This window comes from Hyposmocoma kahamanoa, unplaced genomic scaffold (genome assembly GCF_003589595.1).
Source record: "Hyposmocoma kahamanoa isolate Upper Pololo Valley unplaced genomic scaffold, ASM358959v1 99391, whole genome shotgun sequence".
NCBI lineage: Eukaryota > Metazoa > Arthropoda > Insecta > Lepidoptera > Cosmopterigidae > Hyposmocoma > Hyposmocoma kahamanoa.
The window spans coordinates 6,543-28,042 of record NW_020655886.1 but is presented as its reverse complement, the minus strand read 5'-3'; the positions used below and the strand labels follow the sequence as shown (position 1 = coordinate 28,042).

At 36.3% G+C, this 21,500-nt stretch overlaps 1 protein-coding gene across 1 annotated transcript; it reads left to right on the top strand.

Annotated features, from left to right (window-relative positions):
• Window positions 1–3: 3 nt before the first annotated feature.
• Window positions 4–18,823, top strand: LOC113239071 (peroxisome biogenesis protein 6; the record flags this gene model as incomplete). Its single annotated transcript, XM_026475939.1, has 10 exons — window positions 4–922; window positions 1,064–1,171; window positions 1,766–1,899; window positions 2,793–3,258; window positions 4,067–4,234; window positions 10,332–10,478; window positions 11,479–11,637; window positions 12,740–12,902; window positions 14,786–14,925; window positions 18,458–18,823. Coding segments are annotated over 10 exons (2,544 nt in total), but the record flags the coding sequence as incomplete, so codon positions are not given.
• Between the last annotated feature and the right edge of the window lie 2,677 nt (window positions 18,824–21,500).

The following is a 21,500-nucleotide window of genomic DNA, read 5'->3' as shown; positions in this document are numbered from 1 at the left end:
CAAATCGTGCAGGAACACTTGGATGATAACTTACCTGTTCTTCTTCACAAATGTATTATTATATCTAGAGAACAATACATTCAGCTGTGTGCAGAAAACTTGTTTTACCTAGACAATGGAGTCTTATGGCTGGCGATGAAATTAACACCTGAAATAAAGAAAAAATGCAAAAAATCAAAGGAAATTCCTAAACAAAACAGCTTATTAAAGTATAATCTTGGGTTTATGACTACTGAAATTCATAAAAAGTTATGGAATAACGACAGCTCAAATAATCTTGATAATATAAAGATAGTTCCTGTTGTTGGATCAAAATTAGCAGAGGATGATATTGCATTAACAATGGAAAACAACTTTTATAACATAATGTCTTCCTATGGCTTAAACAACTGTCAGGATATTACAGTTTCATTTCACCCTGTACCAACTATAGAGAAGTCACCTAAAATTGCAGCAACAGCAGAAGTGAGCCTTATTGTAAATGAATATGACTTGTCAAATGATTTTGTTAAGGAAGTTTTGAATAATTACTTTGAGACCCCAAAATTAGTGAATGTAAATGACGTCTTCAGTATAGATCTTACTCCAAAGGTGACTGCTAAGTATCACTATAAATATTTAGACTTAGTAGATTCAGCTGGAAAGCTTTATTTTAAATGTACAAAGATGACTAATGATGTCAATTCAATAATAGCAAACGAAAACAGTGAAAAGATTGTACAGCCATTTTTTATTGTAAAGTGTGTTACACAGTTGACTTTAGGAGAGAATATCCACACTCTAAAACCTAAGGATGAGTATTTTAAACCCCAAGACTTTGACAAGAAGAGTATGTGTTTATGCCAATTATGTCCTACTGGACTAAAAGAGAAGTTTGATCAAATCCAAGAAACCATAAGTCCTTTCTTGACTGGAGAAATAAGTAAGATGTAGTATTTACAATTGATTATTGTTTTTAACATTCTTTTGCATTTGTATGGTATTAATACAAAATTGACTTTACGTTTTCTTTATTAAGTATAACTTATGCACTTGTTTTTAATGTTCTGATTTTATTTTGTAGACGATTTGTCTTCATCAATGACCAGCCCAATAACTCCAATGCTGCTACTCACAGGTTCTACAGGCTCCGGACGACATTTACTTGTCAAGACTTTGGCTAAATACAATGGTATGTAATGTACATAGTAATCTTACTTCTATGTAAATATATGCTAGATTTTGAGTATAAAAACATTGAATGTATCTGACAACCGTCTAGTTACCACAAAGCATAAACAGTGGCTTGAAGCATAGAAATGATTGGTGCCTATTCACATATTTTTTAACACAAGGTGTTCACCCCATATCACTCTTTGTCATTCATTGCTCAAGCTAGCCTATTTATTACCATAGATATTGAGAATGTGTGTGAATTAAATAATTATGAGTTATTTCAGACACTTGGTCCATAGTGATCAGTAAAAAACAAACAGATTTTTAGAAACTAGTGCTATTTTTATTTTAAAAGATGAGCTATAGGCTCATGCCGTTGCACCCCCCATTCCAGCACGGTAGAATGGTATTAAAGTTGTTGAGTCTATAGATACAAAATTTGCTAAAGTCTGATTTAAACAACAATAGTTTTCCCATGGCCGCAAAGTTGAGATGGTACAATTTTTCCATACTAGTCATGTTATTAAGCCTTACAGTTGAATTAATTTAAGATTAGACAGTTACTCTAAAGTTGACATTTTCAAATTATTACAAGTCTTATTATGAACAGGAATGAACTGCTTGCAAATTGACTGCAATGCCATGCAGAGTTCCACAGCCAAGCAGACAGAAAGCAAGATAAATGCAACCATACAGAAAGCAAAAGCTGCTGCTCCTGTTATAGTACTTTTGAATAATTTCGAGGTATGTAATATTTGGCACTTTTACTGAAGTCAGTGTACAACATGGAGCCTCTGCTATAAATTTATGGATTGTCTGATGTATTTTTGATTTTGTTTGGCTTTTAAATAATTTTGTATTTGACTGTATTGAGCTCATAGATTATGTATATAAAAAAACTCGACGCGCGAGATTTGCTTCCTGGATTTGGCAACGGCTTTCGACACAATCTCTATCACACTTTTGATAGGGAAATTGGAACGATTTGGTGTCAGAGGCATGCAGTGTAAACTATTCAATAACTTTTTGAGCATTAGATCACAATGTGTTAAAACCGGAAACGTTATCAATGATGTTCTATCTGTCTCATACGACATCCCACATGGTAGTATTTTAGGACCTACCCTCTTCGTAGTTTATATGAATGAACTGTGAAAATTGGAACCCAATGGGCGCATAATTTATTTTGCGGACGATACCGCTCTCATATTTAGGGATAAAAGTTGGTAAGAAGGATTCCACCATGCTCAGCATGGTTTTGATATTGTCACTAAGTGGTTGAATGTAAATTTTTTAAGAATACAGAATACAAGAATACAAAGATATTTATTCCTTGAAAAATGTACTTCCGGAAAAATAGTTTCATTTCCTATGTGTAACAATCGCGAAAACCTAAGAACTCGATAAGTAGAGCTCCTTGTGAAAGATTTCGTCCAGGGAAGTACTCTAAGTACACTTAAGCATTAATACATTCCGATTTTGATGGATAAGACTTGTCAACTTATGTCTTTGGGTGATGGGCGCTGTGGCAGTGCCCCTGAGATCTTTGCGGTTTAAAGTTCTGAGTGGCACTGCAACTGTTACGGACAGGGGTGTTACGTTTTCCTCATCTTTGTATATTTTATGCATTGTTGTAGGTGTTTGCGGTAGACCCAGAAAACAATGAAGACTGCAGATTAATTGAATACTTTCTGAACACAATAACCGATCTCTATCAGAACTATACGAAACACCAAATCTTCTTCATCGCAGTTACAGAAAGAACAGATTTGAAACCAAATATACTAAGGATATTTCTTGAAAAATTCCATATACCAAAATTGAATGTCCACCAAAGACATCAAGTGCTGGAATGGTTTGCCGAAGTCATGCAACTGAATATCGATGAAGAAGTAGACAAAAATAAATGTAGAGACGAATTAAGTGAAAATACGAAAGAAGTTTTACAAAGAGTAGCAGCGAAAACAGAAACATTTTTATATGGAGATTTAGATACTTTGGTCCATTTTGCGATGCGTGAGTCTTATTTGAAACAGCACAATCGACTGCAGACAGATCCTAATTTGCAGTTGGTTAAGGAAGAAGATTTTAATTCTGCTTTAGGTATTTATAATTATAATCTCTTTTAACTTCATTTTAACAAAAGTGACAAATAATTACTAACAGGGTGCAGTAACAAAGTAATATGGTAACGATACCTCTCAAATAATTATAATTTAATTAAAAAAACCGACCTCATAGTTTGCTTATCCGCTTTTGCTGTGTTCGTTTGCGCGGTCTCCTCAACGGTAACTGAAACGCATATGGAAGTCCTCGTCAAACGTATCATATGAGGAAACCCTAGGTAGCTACTATACAGTGTTGAGGAGTTCCTCTCATCTGTCTGCCGTTTTATTTGCCGAATTTTATTGATATCGGTTAACGGAAAGTGGATGAAATTCAATCAATCTTATTCACCCCCTTAATTAGGTAATGAATCCGGTATTACTCTTAGAGGTGGAATATGTTCTTGAAATTTGAAATGACTATTCTAACAAAAAAGATTGATCGAAATCGGTTGACAAATGTCGGATGATCGCAGTAATCACGTAATATACACACACAAAAAAACAAATTAATTGACAACCTCCTCCTCCTTTTTTGAAGCCAGTTTAAAACAAATTTTTCAGACAATAGATAGATATCCTTTGTTCTGTAGATACACTCTAACAAATAACACGATGTACTTACCTTTAGCTACGTAATTGATATGTAGTTATATGTTCGGGACGACTTTGTGTAATTTATAAAAATGGATCCATTGGATTAGTTTTCGTCCAAACAGTGTTGTTTAGGAAACGAAAAGGAAGACCATAGAATTTATAATTAGAAGTAAGGAATGATTCTTAGTATTTGTCTCGACCTTTTTCAGAATCTATCAGATCTCTACGAAGTCAACATTTGGACGCTCCAAAGATTCCTAAAGTGTACTGGGAAGACATAGGAGGCTTGGACAAGTTGAAAAAGGAGTTACTAAAAACTATTGAGTTCCCCATCAAATATCCACATCTGTTCAAGAATTCCACTTTGAAGAGATCAGGTACGTTTGTTTATCTGGCAAAAAAAAACGTCGATGCCACCAATGATGAATCCTAAGTTACCGTTAATAAACCTAAGTTACCTGCTTCTTATAAAAATATATAAGTAATAATATTCTATAGTTTGAATTTTCGGTAGAATCTATGCAGTCAATAGAAAACGTACTTTACTAAATGTATTAATATTATATAAATATTATGTATATAAATTGATTCTAGTTAGTGTCATGGTTAGTGTCGCCTGAGTTAATTTATGGACTCTGGGTTCTCATAGGGCAGGCAATTCTCTAAATTAGAATGCTCCTTCCTCGTCTGAGACTGGTCTCCGAAGAGCGGCGAGACGCTAGTCCGGTGACTTTGATATTTCGTCTTTCTGGCTTCGTACTGTTTAAACCACTGTTTCTAATAGTTATGTCTCAGAAGTTAAAAAAAATCAGGGTAGCAAAAACATCTTGATACTTACTCGTATTAAAAATTATTTTTGTAATTAATCTGGCGACGTCACTGTCAGTCTTCTAGTAGCTGTAAAAGTACTTGGCTGAGTGAAGAAGCTTTCATAAGTTCTCTCAGGTGGTGCTACGGCCAAAAAGCAGATACATAGATACAGTACATGGACTCAATATATATAGATCTGCAATAAGCACAGAGAAATTCGTAACTTACACAAATAACATAGTAGTATATAAATAAAGGAATATAATAGATAACCACGAACTACTAACGCAAGAGGACTGTTAATCTCCATATTGCAGGTCGTAACTTTGAAAAAGGTCAAAATTCCGTCTTATATCTAGATGGCGCCGTGGATATCAACAAATTCATCTTTAATGTGAAAATATATAAGTAGTCAGTTTTTTCTTTGTAATATTATTCAAATATCGACCATGAGCTACAATTATTGTTTTCTGAACTTTGACAAATATTTTTTTTTGTTTATATAAAGTGACTATAAATAATAAGGTAAGCTACACGCCTGTCCATAACAGTTGCAGTGCCACTCCAGAGTTTTAAATCGCAAAGGTCTGAGGGGCACTGCCACTGCGCCCGTCACCCTGAGCTATAAGTTGACAAGTCCCATGTGCCTGTAATTTCACCAGCACCCTTAGCATTCAAAACCGAAACACAGTAATGCTGACATTACTGCTTGGCGGCAGAAGTAGGTAAGGTGACAGTACTTCCCTGGAAGAACTTTTTCACAAGGAGCTCTACTGCTACTAAAAATTTGCGTGTCAATAGATCGCATTGTATGTTACAAACTAATTTATAAATGAACGCTTGCTAGTATGGATAGATGGTGCCAATTCTGTACAGTTTTTTCAAAGTCAAAGATCATTTATTCCATAGGTAAAATAAATTTACACTTGAAAACGTCACATTTAAGCTACTGCTCGTACACTACGCTGACCTCCCTGAGAAGAACGAGCAAGAAACTCTGTAAGGATTGGTTTTTTCAAAATAAACTTAAATGCTATGGAATACAATTTGAATCAAATTTGTGTGGATTCTGGAGCCGTGTCGTCTTTTCATACATCTTTATCTAACACGTAGTCTTCAATTTTGTAATATGACTATTCGATCAAAATATTTTTAATGTAGTTTTTAAACTTAGGAAATGATAAAACATACGTTAATGATAAAAAACTGTATACGTTTTTACAATAAATGAATCTTATTGTAAAAACGTATACAGTTCCCCTTAAAAGAGTTGTTTACCTTGGTTAAACGAAATCGTGGTACCATGAGTTTGGACTTAGCTCAAAGGTTAATATTATGGATATCTTCTTTCTTATTGAAATTATGTATATTTTTACGGGCATATAAAATATTTGAGTAAATGTACTGTAATGCTACAGTCATGATACCAGTCTCCTTAAACTTTTCTCTGAGAGAAACCCGATAGCCTAGCCGGTACACAGAACGAATCGCTCGTTTTTGCAATACAAATATGGTTTGAATATCTGCCGCTTTACCCCACATGAGAATCCTGTGGGACATTATACTATGGAAGTAATTCAAGTAAACTAGTGTAGCAGTACTAACATCGGTAAGCTCACGTATTCTGCGGACTGCGTATGCAGCGGAGCTTAATCTGCTAGCCAGGGAAGATATTTGTGGAAACCATTGAAGTTTACTGTCTAAGGTCACTCCCAAGAAGATTGCTTTTTTAACAAGGTCTAACTTTTCTCCGTTTATTTCTATGCTTGGACTAGACGATTTTACGTTAGGTAATTCAAATTTAACACATTTTGTCTTCCTGGCATTAAGCCATAAATTGTTAGCATTGAACTAATAAACTACCTTAGAGAGGGTATATTAATACGGTCATAGTTAATGTCATGTCTGTCTGTTTTAAAAATCAAGGATGTGTCATCAGCAACAATACTATTTCACAATGGTCCTTAACAAAGAATGGCAGATCATTAATATAAATAAACAGAAATAAGAAAGGTCCAAGTATTGAGCTCTGCGGAACACCGATTTTTACCGGAGAACCCAAAGAAGTCACTCCATTTATGTCTACTTTCGGAATTCTACCGTTGAGATATGACGAGAAAAGTTCCGACGCCTTGCCATTTACACCGTAATGTTCCAGCTTCCTAATAAGAGTAATATGGTCAACGCAATCAAATGCCTTTGAGAGGTCACAACAAACACCAATAGCGTTCTGGGACCTTTCCCATCAAAGAGTTTTAGTAACGCTTCCCCCGCATCGCTAGTCGATCTACCACTAGTAAACCCATATTGTTCACTATGAAAAATATGATTCCTACCGAAATAAGACAGTAATTAAGTCAGCATAACCTTTTCGAATATTTTACTTAAAGCTGGTAAAATTGAAATGGGATATAGTTGCTAGGATCAATTTTCCTGCCGCTTTTGAATAAGGCAATAACCTGGCTGTATTTCATTAAATCCGGAAAAACACCTTCGTCAACGCACCTATTGAAAGCTACAGCTAAATGTGGAGAAATTAGATCAATAATTGAGTCTATAACTTTAGTTGATACGAGATTTTGGCTCTTCGGTGGCACAGCCGTTAGTACTATGGGCGCTTGATGAGGAGGTCGATTCCCAATTTATGCCAATTTAAGAAACGAACATTTCTAAGTTGGTTTTGGTCTGAGTATTCTGGGTTATCGTTGATTTGGTATTCATAGTACCTACATAGTATAGGAAATTCCGTAGTAATTTGACATTTTCCCCCCTAAATACTTCTCTTTGGCATAGCTTTCAAGAAAATGAAATCTAACATAGTGACGGTTGAGATACAATAACGCTATAATAAGTATCTCATTTCCACTACATCGGGAAGCATGCCTTACATTTTTACAATTGTGAGATCTTGTACTCGTAATCTATTACCTACGTCTCCGTATATTATCTCCATTTGATGGCGTGCGGACGCTTCGGGCTTCGCCCTCCGCGGACCTCGGCCTCCGGCCTCGGCACTTATGGCTTTGTTTTAAAAAAATTGAAATAGCTCTTTAATGGCCATATTTAAAAATTGCAAAAATATATTATGACCACTAATTATTATCAAACAATCTTAGAAATCTGTTCGTGCCAATTTTCAGTCCGAGCAAAGCAAGTATTTTCAATAGCCATTTACATAAAAAATTACGGCTATGTCGAAAAACGGCAGAAACAAAATTTTTTCCCCAAATTGTGATTGAAGCCATGCCATTTTCAGTCGAATTAGAAGAAATTTTTATCTACCGCCAAAAAAGTTTGTATGGCAGCCATATTGAAAAATGGCGAAAAATAAATTTTGACCGCAAATTATTATCAAACACCTATAGAGATCCCCACATATCGATTTTCAGTTGAATTAGAGATCATTTTTATTAGTTGTTCAATGGCGGCCATATTAAAAAATGGCGTAAAACCATTTTTGATCACAAATTATTATCAAGCATTCCTAGAGAGCCACACATGCCAATTTTCAAAGGGATCAAAGCATTTTTTTTTCTGCCGCCAACGAACGCTTCTATGGCGGCCATATTTGAAAATGGCGAAAAACCAATTTTGACCACAAATTATTATCCGACACTTCTAGAGGCCTTCTAGAGGTTTTTTTTAATATTTTTGAATAATTTCTAACATATTGTATGAAATTGGAATTAGTATTATAAGTTTTCATTGCATACAGCTCATACAAACGAGACCTACTCTTATGAATACCGACTGTTGCCCAGTCGTTGAATTTAGTCTCTCTACGGAAAGTTAATGTTTTCGATTTAAATACATTATCAAATTCATTTTTAATTAAACCAAATATCGTGCTATATAAAGTATTTGGAACCTCCGGTATGGGGTAGGGAATTTAAACTATTGCCGATATTATTTTGAAATCTAATGATTCGTTCTGTGGTAATCAATCTACAAAGAAATTGGTTTACCTTCTTTCTCATTTTACAATTAAAAGAAGCCAATTGGCCACTATGGTCTGATCTTAAGCAATTTATTATTGATTTAGACACTGCGTCTGTGTTACAAAAGATGTTATCGATACAAGTAGAAGAGAAGGCAGTGATGACAGTTGGTTCTAAGAAAAGATTAATCGAGTTAAAAATTTAAAATAAATTAATGAGTGTTACAGAAGTAGAACAATTTTCCAACAGGTTTACATTGAAATCTCCACATATTACTACTTTTTTTTTTGGTTGGAAAAATCCGCTTTAAACTATTTTCCATAATTAATTCAAACTCGTTAAAATAAGCAGAGGGCTTATGTGTATACAGGCCGTATACACATAAGATGACAAACTGATGCAATTACACACATGAAATCGCAATAGTTCGTTCAATAGAAAGATCTGTGACATCCGTACGCTCTTTAAATTTTAAGTCACGTTTAATAATAATCATGGATCCGCCTCTACTTAAGCTCTTTCTTATGAACGAACTGACTATTACATAATTTTCTATGTTGTTAATTGCTTCGTAGTCTTTCAGCCAGTGTTCTGTAACACAAAACAAAAAAAAAGACTTATTTCTAATGTATTGCCAGAAAAGCCTTGAATATTTTGGTGTACTACATGGAAACGATTACACTTTTCTGTTGTCGTGTTTTTCAGTTTAAATTATAACTTACTGTATACTGTTGCTACTTAAAGTATAAGTTATATATATAAGTTATATCTTCTATAATAATACTTTGACTTTGACTTATAATAACTTAACTACAACTTTGCCCTCCTTGTCATAACCAATGCACTTACATTTTGATAACTTTCGAGATTCTGGCACCTAAGTTTTTTTTAATGTCAAATACGGTTTAAACGAATAATCGGCAGTATCTTCAAAAATCTGTGCAATAAGCGCCATCTAGTTGATTTGTTTGTTGTTACTAGAAATTAGAGTAGCTTTGACAAATTGTAGTTCTTCGATGTAAAACTAATTAGTTACAAAAATTTCTAATTATCATTGTCACATTACATCTAAAATAAAACACAAAAAAAAATTCAATCAAAAACACTAATAATATAAGTAATGAAAACCAAATAGGAACGAAAATTAAAAGGGACCGCTCTGAACCGTACCCGGCTCAAACGTCCCCATCACACTAGCCGCATTACCGCGCTGGATGGCCAGTGAAATCTGCTGCACCAGGTAAGATCCAGAGCGTGGATCATAGCCCCTTTCTCGGAGCCGGCGGCCCAACTCCCGCACAAATTCCTTGGCCTCAGCAGCCCAAGTCCCCGCAGTCTCCACTGCAATTGGCACAAAATCGTACATTAGTTACTGAAATAGGTATTTGGACATATACTGCTGTACCAATCTGGCTGGTGTACCAATAAGTACGAAATACTCGACTACGCTGTCTTGTACCGCGATTAGCAGTCCTCTTGTATTGGTATAACCAACCAACCAGGCCAAACAGGCAACGCCAAACCTTTTGTTTTGTCTGTTTGGATTCTATTAAATGGTTTTTTTGATATATTGCGTTTCTAATTATGCTGACATGTTCAATAATGATCATAGTCCCTAAATAAATAGTTAAAAAAATAAAGGCCTTAGTTTTCCTAAGGCAGGGCTGAATATGTCATCCAAATGCAGTAAACATAAGTAATAAATGAATCATCGTTTTCATTATAGGTATTCTAATGTATGGCCCGCCGGGTTGCGGTAAGACGCTAGTGGCGAAGGCCGTCAGTACGGAGTTAAACGTCAGCTTCCTCAGCGTCAAAGGCCCAGAACTGCTTAATATGTACATTGGTCAATCAGAGGAAAATGTTAGAAAAGGTAATATGTAATTAAATGTTTTATTGAATGTCAGAATGTTTCACCACCATGATATTCAATTATTTTTTGGGAAATTATTCCACTCCAGGTACAAATATTACTGCAAACTCATTGCCTTGTTTATGGATATATAGTTTATGTCTATAGTTCAAATTTCGGTTCCATTCTAGTTTCGCAGAATTTAAAACGGAAAAGGCGAATTATGGAAACATTGTAATCCGGTGAAACATTACAATATCAATTTTGATTTAGTAGTGAGCGGAAGAGCGAGATTTTTTTTATACCACCAAGTGACGGGACGAACAAGTCGCGGGCCTGGTGAATGTGCCACTCAGAGGTTTAAAACGAAAAGATCGGAGGGGTAGAGCAGAGTAGCAGTAGAGCTCCTTGTGAAAGAGTTCGTCCAGGAAAGTATTGCCACCTTACCTATTTCTGCCGCCAAGCAGTAATTAGAGAATTACGGGTGCTGTTGAAATTACAGGCACATGGGCCTTCTTAACTTATGTGACAGGCAGTGGCAGTGTCCCTCAGATCTTTGCGATTTAAAGCTCTGAGTGGCACTGCCAGTGCTATGGACAGGGGTGTCGCTTAACATCAAACACACGACTTGTTCGTTCCGTCACTAGGTATAGTAAAAAAAAGAGTTTATTGTGTATTTTTATATATAATTACAACTAATTCTAAGATGATTATTACGTTTTTAAAAATAAAATTATATATTAATGTACTCCGCACGATATAAATAGAACAATTGGTCGGTTATATTCGTAAACCTCATACTTCCATTAATGTGAACTTTTCAGTAGACACAACAAAAAAACGAAATTACCAGAAATAATTGTATGTCTATCTATGATTATACCTTTATATTATAACTAAAAAAGATCCACAATTATATACCAAATTAAAAACGGAGTTGCTAGATGTTTGAATTTAGCCGACAAATTGCTAAATGTGTAAATAGGGGAAACAAATCTTTTTCTCTATTAAAACTTTTCAGTATTCGAGTCAGCGCGGGCATCTTCCCCGTGCATAGTATTTCTGGATGAACTTGATGCGCTGGCGCCACGGCGAGGTGCGGCGGGTGACTCGGGCGGCGCCAGCGACCGCGTTGTCAGCCAGCTCCTTGCCGAGTTAGACGGTGTTGCAAGCGGGGAAGGTATTTGAGAAGCTCTATTAAAATAAATAGAATAAAAATAGACTTCGTCGTTTTTTGTTTAACACGCGTCTTGGTATAATAAATCCACATCTTGTCATAAGTCAAAAGTACTTTTACCCCATGAATCAGAAAGTCATAAAAAGAACATGAACTATGTGAAACAACACTAAGAAAAATCCTTTGACCTGTCAGGACTCCAACCTGTGCCAAACCAGGGCCAATTTGAGTCCGATCTTTGTGTTAATAATTATAACAAAATATAGTAAGTTCACAAAAAAATATAATGAATATCTTTATTATTTATAGAGTTTAAGAGAAAAATAAAGTATGATAAACAATAATACTAAAATTACGTCATATTGTTTACGTAAAATGTAATTTTTGCATGAAAATATATTATTATTATGCTTTACAGGACATGCAAAAACTTTTTTTATAATAAAAATGTTTATAACTTGTTAAATTTTCTACCTGCTGCTATGGATTCTTCATTCCATAACCCTATACCTATCAATACAAAATTACGCAAGTTGCAAATATTTTTTGTTAAAAACGTTTTTCAGTCAATTAACGCACAAACGCACACACTCAACATAGTCCCGCACTAGGCAAACTCTGTGTTGCGGGTGCTACGGACATAAACATAGACAACCAAACAAATACACCCAAACTCACGAGAGAAATAAATGTAGGCCTTTTAAATATTTCTAAATCGAACCTGGGACCTCTGCGTGGCAGTCATGGCAACCGTTCGGCCACAGAGGCAGTTAAGTTTTTAATTTGAGTTTTAAATTAGTATGTTTCTTTTATGATATCTAGTGACGGGACGAACAAGTCGTGCACCTGGTGATAAGAGACACGCCTGTCCATAACAAAACTTTATATCACAAAGATCTGAGGGGCACCGCCACTGTGCCCGTCACCCAGAGACATAAAGTTGGCAAGTGCCAGTAATGCTCACATCACTGCTTGACGGCAGAAACATGTAAGGTAGTTGTACTTCACTGGACGGAACAAGCCAAATGTCTCTTACGTCAGTTGACACTTAAGCCATCGATATGACTCTACATTTGTAAGTTTAATTTTCGTAATTTGAACATAGATGCGGATACAACGTCAATGGTATTCATAATGGGCGCGACGAACCGACCCGACCTTCTGGAGCAGTCGTTACTGAGGCCAGGGAGGCTCGACAAAATGATTTACGTGGGGCCCTACTGTGGCTTGCGAGAGAAGACCAGTGTGCTGCAGGCGCTCTGTAGAAAGTAAGTACCTTGGAAAGTGTGACTTATAGTTGTGAACAAACTTCGGGATTGAATGAGGCAAATCGAACATTGAATGCTTTATTAACTTTGAACATTACTAGCATTTCGAAGTAGAAATAAACGAATGGTCAAATCTGTGAACGAAACTTTGCAGTTCATTGAAAAATAAATAATAATAATAATATAATTATCCATTTATTTCACATACTTTCATCCATAATATTTGTTAATAAAGAAAAATACTTAAGTTAGTGTTAGGTTTAAAATAATAATAATAAAACAAAATTATATATAGGTATTAAGAGGGGAGCGTAACGTACCCAGCCAATACCAATGCAAGCGCATCATTTAAACCAATTATTTCCATACACATTAACTTACTAATAAAGTAAGACTATCCAATAATGTAAAAAAAAGACGTCGGTTCGAATCCGACCGGATCGAAGGAATTTTTTCTGAGTGTTTTTTCTGAGTGTTCGATCTTTGTATTAATAATCATAACTTCATTGGTAATTTAAATTAATAGATCAATCTAAAGCTGTGAGTGGCACTGCAGCTGTTATGGACAGGCGTGTCGCTTACCAGTAGGCGCACGACTATTCGTCTCGTCACTACGTATCATAATATAAAATAAAATATATAATGTGGTGGGTACGGATATATATATACCACTTCGATCGGACATTTTTTATGACCTTTACTCCTAAGTGTTAGTTACTATTATAGTACCGGCACGCTGTGATGGCAGTTTTGACGCTTGTCCGCTCATCAAGTTTCGTATTAATTTTTAACTACGTTGAAGGAGCTTTGTTGTCAATAGTGACGCGTAGTATGTTTATGGAATTTAAATTTATGGAAAGTATAATTTTACGACACAACTCCGCATTTGTTTTTCTAATTCGAAATTTAAAAAAATGAAATTTAATACGATCGTCACTTATTCGCTGGTTAGCACAACTTCTACCTCCGGCAAACTCGCGTCAAAGCTCAATGCAAAACAAAGCAGTTTCGACGATTGACGATATATTAAGTAAACATTTTTATTTTCGTTTTATTAAAACTTTTTAATCAGCTACCCTTTACAATAGTAGTTATAAATCTAAAAAGTTATAGATGTCACTCGCACTTGATTATATTTTTTTCGCTCACGCTCAACGCTCACGAAAGAACATGTGCACAAGATTCGAGTAACACAAAGGGCAATGGAGCGCGCCATGCTCGGAATTTCTCTGCTGGACCACGTACCCAATGTAGACATTCGACGTCGCACAAAGGTAGTAGACGCGGGTACGAGGATAGCCAAGCTTAAGTGGAAGTGGGCGGGGCACTTGGCTAGAAGGGACGATGGAAGATGGACGAAAGCCGTTACTGAATGGTGGCCAAGAGACGCGAAAAGACCAAGAGGCTGACCACCCGCCCCTTGGATTAATGACATTAAGGCCATAGTTGGAAACCACTGGACACGACTCGCAAGGGACCGGAAAGAATGGCGCAATAGAGAGGAGGCTTAGGGTCGTATTCCAGAACTCTACTCAATGCTCAAGTCAGGACTTGAGCAGACTTGAGTATGATTTCAAGCACTGGAAATACGACCCTAATGGCAAGGGCTTGAGTATGATTTTCAGTGTTCACTGCAATACTCAAGTGCTAACTTGAGTATTGAGTAGAGTTCTAGAATACGACCCTTAGACTCAGCAGTAGGTGCAAACAGGCTGAAATAAAATGAAATGAATGAAAATGAATTGAGATTTAATCTCACTATTGTAATCTATCAAAACTGCCATCATAGCGTGCCGGTATTGTAGTATAGTTTGCTATATAGCACACTCAAAATCTAGGGATTTTTGAATGTAAACATTCTTCCCCAAAAATTCTTATTTCAGCTATAAGTTACGTCCAGAGGTAGACTTGGAGAAAGTGGCAGCAGCGTTGCCGGACCGCTGCACGGGCGCTGACTTGTTGCAGATCACGTCTACGGCTCGTTCAGCATCGGTGCGTTCGCTAGTCGCTAAGTTGCATGCAGGTGGGTATCTGTTCACATTATGTTGTTTGATTTAATAAAACTACAGACTGACTATTTAACACAGAACATTCTCATTAAAGTAACTAATTAATTTACGTTGCTCGGTTTAACAAATAGGGGAGTGTGGGGAATGGGAAAATTGATAATGAAACTCACAATTTATGCAATTTAAATTTTTGTTACTTATGAACGTACGCTTCACATATCTGAATACTAGATAATCACAGAAAAAATATGAAACTAAAATATAATATTTGGTTAAAAAGAAAAAACTAAAACATGGCATTCACTCCCATTACCCCACATATAGGGAAATGGGAGCCGGTGAGTATCCCGTATGTCAAGTGGGAGCCATTGTAATTAAAAGTCTGAAAAAATAAATAAATTGTAGTAATAAAATATATAAATTAAAACTAATGAAAATAAACAAAAAATTGTTAAAGGGATATTCCATATACCGTCAAAGGTATATGAAATATCCAGTAGATATTGCAATGGGGTAAGGAGAGCCAAATATTAGATTATCTGCGTAACATTGAAATAAAAAAATAAATATATAACAGTAAAAACATTTCTATTTTTATTGTAATTTCAACCATAACACCTAAAATTTGATAGATATGGTGACATTGTTAGTGTAAATGCAATGACGCATCTATGCATTTTAATGCTTACCAGGGATGATGAAATTTGACAATTTTTATAAACGCGGAGCGAAAAACTCACAACCATCTCGTACGACTAAACGCGGGGTTCTGCGGGGGTGATGTGAACTTTGTCAAACTTTAACGAAGATATAGGAGTGCCGTTTGCACAAATACGAGCATTGGGATTGGAGCATCCAGTTTAACATCGGTTTCATTACCCCCGGGCTCCAAATACCCCACGTTCCCTTATACAGGAAGATTTTTTTATCACTATCCAAATTTTTTTTGGGCATTAGGTATCGTTAATAGAACCCATTTCTGAAATAAAATATGTAGGTCATATTTTCACAATAAAATAATTTTCCCGATCCAATAATCAATAAAGCGTGGTAACCATTTCTAGCGTAAATTTCTCTAGTACGCAAGGCGGCAACATCAATGAACACACCTGCGCGCGCGGCGCGGAGACGGGAAGGGCTAGTTGCGGGGGAGGGCGGAGGGGTACCGGGAGCGGCGACAAGTCACGCACAAAGGTCACGCAGTCGCCCGCGCATTTCCGCCCGGCGAAAGCGTGTTATCTCGTGCGAATTGCGATACATAGCGCAGCCCCCGCGATGTACTCAAACCGCGAATATTATGAAATGGTGCGATGTTATTTATTAAGTGGCGAAAGTTTGAACGGAGCTCAAAGACTGTACGAAGCGGAAAGCCTCCCTCGCCTTCGCAACCAAGGTGTAGTGAATCCTTCGATACCGAACCGTGCCACGATTCTCGCTGCCAATCAAAGGCTGTTAGATCATGGCCAGTTCACTTCTCCTTCACATGCACAAGGGCGTGGAAGGCAAAGACTGCCAGTAGAGATCGAGGAAGAAATCTTCGATTTTTTCGAAAGAAACCCTCGTGCAAGTACTCGAGATGCAGCGAGACGCTTCGAGGTCAGCCAGTACGCCGTCTGGAAGCTGCTCAACACCGCAGGGTTGCACCCTTACCACTTCCAAAAGGTGCAAGCATTAAGTGATGCAGATGCTGCGCCCCGCCGAGCCTTCTGCGAGTGGCTAATTGCGCACTCACGGCCGTTATAATGTGGACCGATGAGGCTTTGTTTACGCGTGTCGGATTATACAATCAGCACAACGAACACTGGTGGTCATTCCGAAACCCACACATGATAAGGGAAACCTATCATCAAGTGCGTTTTAGTGCCAACGTGTGGGCCGGTATCGTAGGCAATAAAGTACTTGGGCCGTATTTTATCGAGAGACGCTTGACCGGTGGTACGTATCTGGATATGTTGCGTACGGTGATCACGGACTTTGTGGACGAGGTGCCCCTCGTGCACCTGCGCGACTTTTATTTCCAACAAGACGGTGCCCCGCCCGCCTCACTACGCCGCCGCGGTGCGCGAATACCTCGGCGCTGAGCACGGCGACCGCTGGATTGGCCGCGGAGGCCCCGTCCCGTGGCCAGCGCGCTCACCGGACCTGACTCCATGTGACTTTTTTTGTGGGGTGAAATTATTATTTGTTGTAGGTAGGTTGAAGGGGGGAGGGGAGGGGACCCTTCGTGCAAAGTTTCAAAGTTAGGAAGTTAATAGTTTTCGAGATATTAATTTTTGAAAATTCGAAAAAAATAACCTCAAAAAATCGTGTTTTCGCACCAAAGAGCGGGGTAAACCAGGCAAAAACGCAAAATCCTAATTGATGCATACATCAAACAGTAAACAATTTTTTTTTTATTTATTAAGGCTTTGGCAAAGCCATCAGCCTAAACATGAAGTTTAATTATGTTTCTGTAAACATGGCCGCCACAAAGAGGATAGGCAATTTGAGGCGGCGTGCTTGGATTGACTCGGGATTCCTTAAAACGGGCCGATACGGGTATTATAGTTCGAGATTCGTATAAATTCGCGTTTTAATCTTCGATTAAGGCACAATAGCACTATCCTATTCCACTTTAAACTAGAATTCACAAAATAATTGAAAGTCAAAATAAAAACGACACTTTTCCCTCCAAAAGTCCAGAGCGAATCATCACAGTAAACAACAACAAACAACATGGCGTTCTTTTCGCGTTTCGTTATTTTTTTGCAACAAAAAATATTTGTTCAAAAATAAAAGCTTACATACGAATTATAGTAAATTTCTATGTTAAATTTACAATTACGTATTAATTTGTGCTGTTTAATTCAATACTGCGAAAAATTTTTGCAACAAAAAATACTGAAAAAAACTAAAAAACTAAAAAATAAAAAAAACTAAAAAAAATACTGCAACAACCAAACGCTGTGCTTGTCTAACCTACAAAACCTGTTTCCTATCACTTATTTTCGAATATTTCAATAATTTTTATTATCAAAACTACGAGTTTCCTAAAGCTAATATTTTAGGATTAGACTGCTAACTATGTAATCTATTCACCATATTAATTTCAACTCTCAACTCGTGCGATGGTAATGTACAGTTGAGCCGAAAAGAGACACTGTAGTGCTTAATAAATTGAAAGACAATGTGCAGAAACGTGCTAGACTCTGTTTAGAGAGAAATGGTTTGCATTTTGAACAATTGCTAAAATACACTTAGTTATTAGGATTTTAATCTTTTTTTTTTTTGTTTTATTGTAGGCAAGTTGAATTTCATTGATTTTAATTATTGTACATTCTAGGTTGATTCAAATTTTTAAAATACGCCTTATTCCAAAAGGTGCTGCCTACCTACCTACTTTGTAAAATTGCCTTCTGAGTAATTTAAACCTACCTACTACCTAGCTAATTTAAACGTTAACGAGTAAGTAAGTAACGAAGAAGTCTTCTGGCTCAAGTTAGTCATCGATACGGCCTTACGTGAAATTATGTTATACCCTGTTTAAATCACACTTCTCATTTTCAGGTACGGTAAAAGAAAGTGAGCTCAGTCCCGATTCTATTATACTGGGCGTATCAGAGCTCTACCAGGCAGTGGAGGCTTTCCGGCCTTCTGTCACAGATGAAGAGCTTGCGTATTATGAAACTTTGCAGTCCCAGATGTAGAACAATCTTCAATGTAACATTATATATAAGGCCCACGTGTAATCCATATGTAATATGGCTAACGCTACCATGTGGAAAAATTAATTATTCTATAGTTACTAGCAACTATTGTAAAGACACTAGCAACATAGTCATTTCACAGGTAACTTGATATATCTGCAATTTGAAATTTACAACTTTAAATGTCTTATTAACATGTATGCAGATATGTAAATAGTAGTAAACGTACCATTAATACGAGGAATAAAAATAAACTGGCTGTTCTTGACAGTCGCTTTCTCAAAGTTAAAAATTCATTTAAGGAGCATTACACTCCTATAATAAGATTCAAGTTGATATTCAAAATTTGCTATTTAAGAGGTTTAAAACTATATTAAAACAAAAAAAATACCGTAAAGGTTATTTACACAGCTTCTGCATACTAGGATGACAAAAATCCGTGGATCGCGCCCCAACCGAATTTCAGTCGAACGTATACTGCGCCGCCGTTACCGCCATACTATTCTTCTTCTTTTTACTGATTGCCGCTAAACTATTTATCGACTGGAACAGTTGATTGACTCTTTATTTTCGACGTGTCTTTTCATAAACTTCAACGTGTGTTAATGAGTAGTCACGTAAATATGTAAAATATTTATAGTTTTGTCGTGTTTGAAAATATATGATTTTATAGGACGCTGCTACAAGTTTACGTCGTCGCAATTATTTTGTTCAAATTTCGATCAGTAAATTTTATGGAGTATAACACATTATAATAGCCCGTCAACCATATGCTACTGTAACTTACAATATTAATAACGTTTTAAGATATGAACATACTAAGAAAAAATGTTTTAAAGCTAGAATTTATATATATTTTATTGTGAACGAATTATAGTTAGTAATTAATTCTAGTCATGTATACATTTAGTAGGAGTAGAGCTCCTTATGAAAGAGCTCTTCCAGGGATGTAGTGCCACCTTACCTATTTCTGCCACCAAGCAGTAATATGAGCATTACTGTGTTTTGGTTTTAAGGGTAAGAGTGCTGGTTGATGTGCACGCACAAGAGACTTGTCTGCTTATCTCAGGGTGACAAGTGCAGTGTCTCACAGACCTTTGCGATTTAAAGCCCTGAGTGGCACTGCAACTGCTACGGACAGGCGCGTCGTTTAACACCAGGCGCACGACTTGCTCGTCCCATCATCTGGTATCATAAAAAATAATAATAATAGGAAGTAAAAAAAAAAAAAATTGAATTGAATCCAACCACTTATTTCATATCACATCTATATCGTAATTTATATTGGATATTACGCCTTTACGCATTGACTTATTGTAAGTCAATGCCTTTACGCGACAGAATAACTTTTTCAATAAAATAGAATAGTAAAACAAAAGAAAAATGTCGCCGTCATACTGGGAAAACCAATTATTTCACATAAAATAACTTTGAAATAAATACAATTGAAATTTCATTAGCGAACATTTTTTACAAATGCCATGGTCATCCACTTTGATTTGTAACAGATGATTTCTCATTTTATATTTTGCCGAAAGTATTAGCATTTTTCATAAGCAATTATGACGCGTTTTTCTGTTAAAAGTCCAATCACAGTATAACGACGATATTCTCCTTCAATGTCCAATTAAAAATAAAATTTCTTCAACAGAAATATTTAATATAGGTTAAGGACCGTTATTTAGCATTGTTTGTATACTTGGTACTTGGTGTAACGGGCTGGTGTCCGCAACCATTGTTTGTATATTGGGTACTAATTTTGAAAATAAACGTTGCTACTTAGAAAATACGTCTTGTTTGATTAGTGATATTTTTCTATGTACCACACTGCATTTACGAGTACCGTTCAATTATACCTTAGAACAACTTCATTATATCCATGCACATTAAACCTGAAAATGAGCGTGATATTTTTTTAAAACACACTTGATAGAAACTTCAGTTTCCGTCTAAGACTCAATTTACATTGCGAAATGGAATAGCAGCGAAGTTTTTGTATGTACCGTACAATTGTAAAACGTACAAATTAGATACGAGATGGTAGCTGCGGGAATTCCCGAGACTGTACGAGAATTCTCGGAAGACGAACGACCAGTTTTTTGGCTAGTAATATAGTTTTGAATGTTACACAATTGACATGTACTATTTGTAACCGATTAAAAAAAAGAGTAGGTTCTCAATTCGGCTAGGTTTTTTTTTGTATGTATGTTAAGTGATATAAAAAATATTCAGTGAATCAATTTTGATGATTCTTTTTTGTTGGGAAGAGGGCTTACTTAGACCTTATCATGGGACAATTTAAATTTGTTTGTTTGTTTGTTTGTTTCGCGCACTTTCCGGTTACCGATTTCAATAAAACTTGGCAAAGAGATATAATTCCACGAACTGTTGAGGTTACGTCAATTTATTTCAATTCCATTCCATTGGCAATGTAAATTTACCCTAAAAACAATTGAAATCTTAAAACCATTGAACTGTGGTTGATTGTTTCTCATTATCATTTTGGCGTTTAGAGCGCCTTCAAATTAGACGCATAAGAAGCGCTGGAGCTGCGCCACTGCTAACTCTCATACAATATTAGAACCGCAGCCGTAGCGCCACAGTGGCACCACGCGCGCGCTCTTGTGCAGACTAGATCCTTGTGAGTATAGTGTTCTGTGGACTAGATACTGTACGAAAATTAGTAGTGGTACAGACGCGATGCTGCAGCGCCACAGCAGTGCTTCTACAAGTCTCTAACTTGAAGGCGCCCTTATTTAAAAAAAAATGCTGTAAAAACTTTGCATTTTACGTATATCTTTATTCGCCTTTATGACTAAAATATTTCTGTAAATTGACTTTTTCTTTTTCTCTTGACATTGACAACTATTTATTTACGCATAGATAAACCTAAGTGTCTGCCA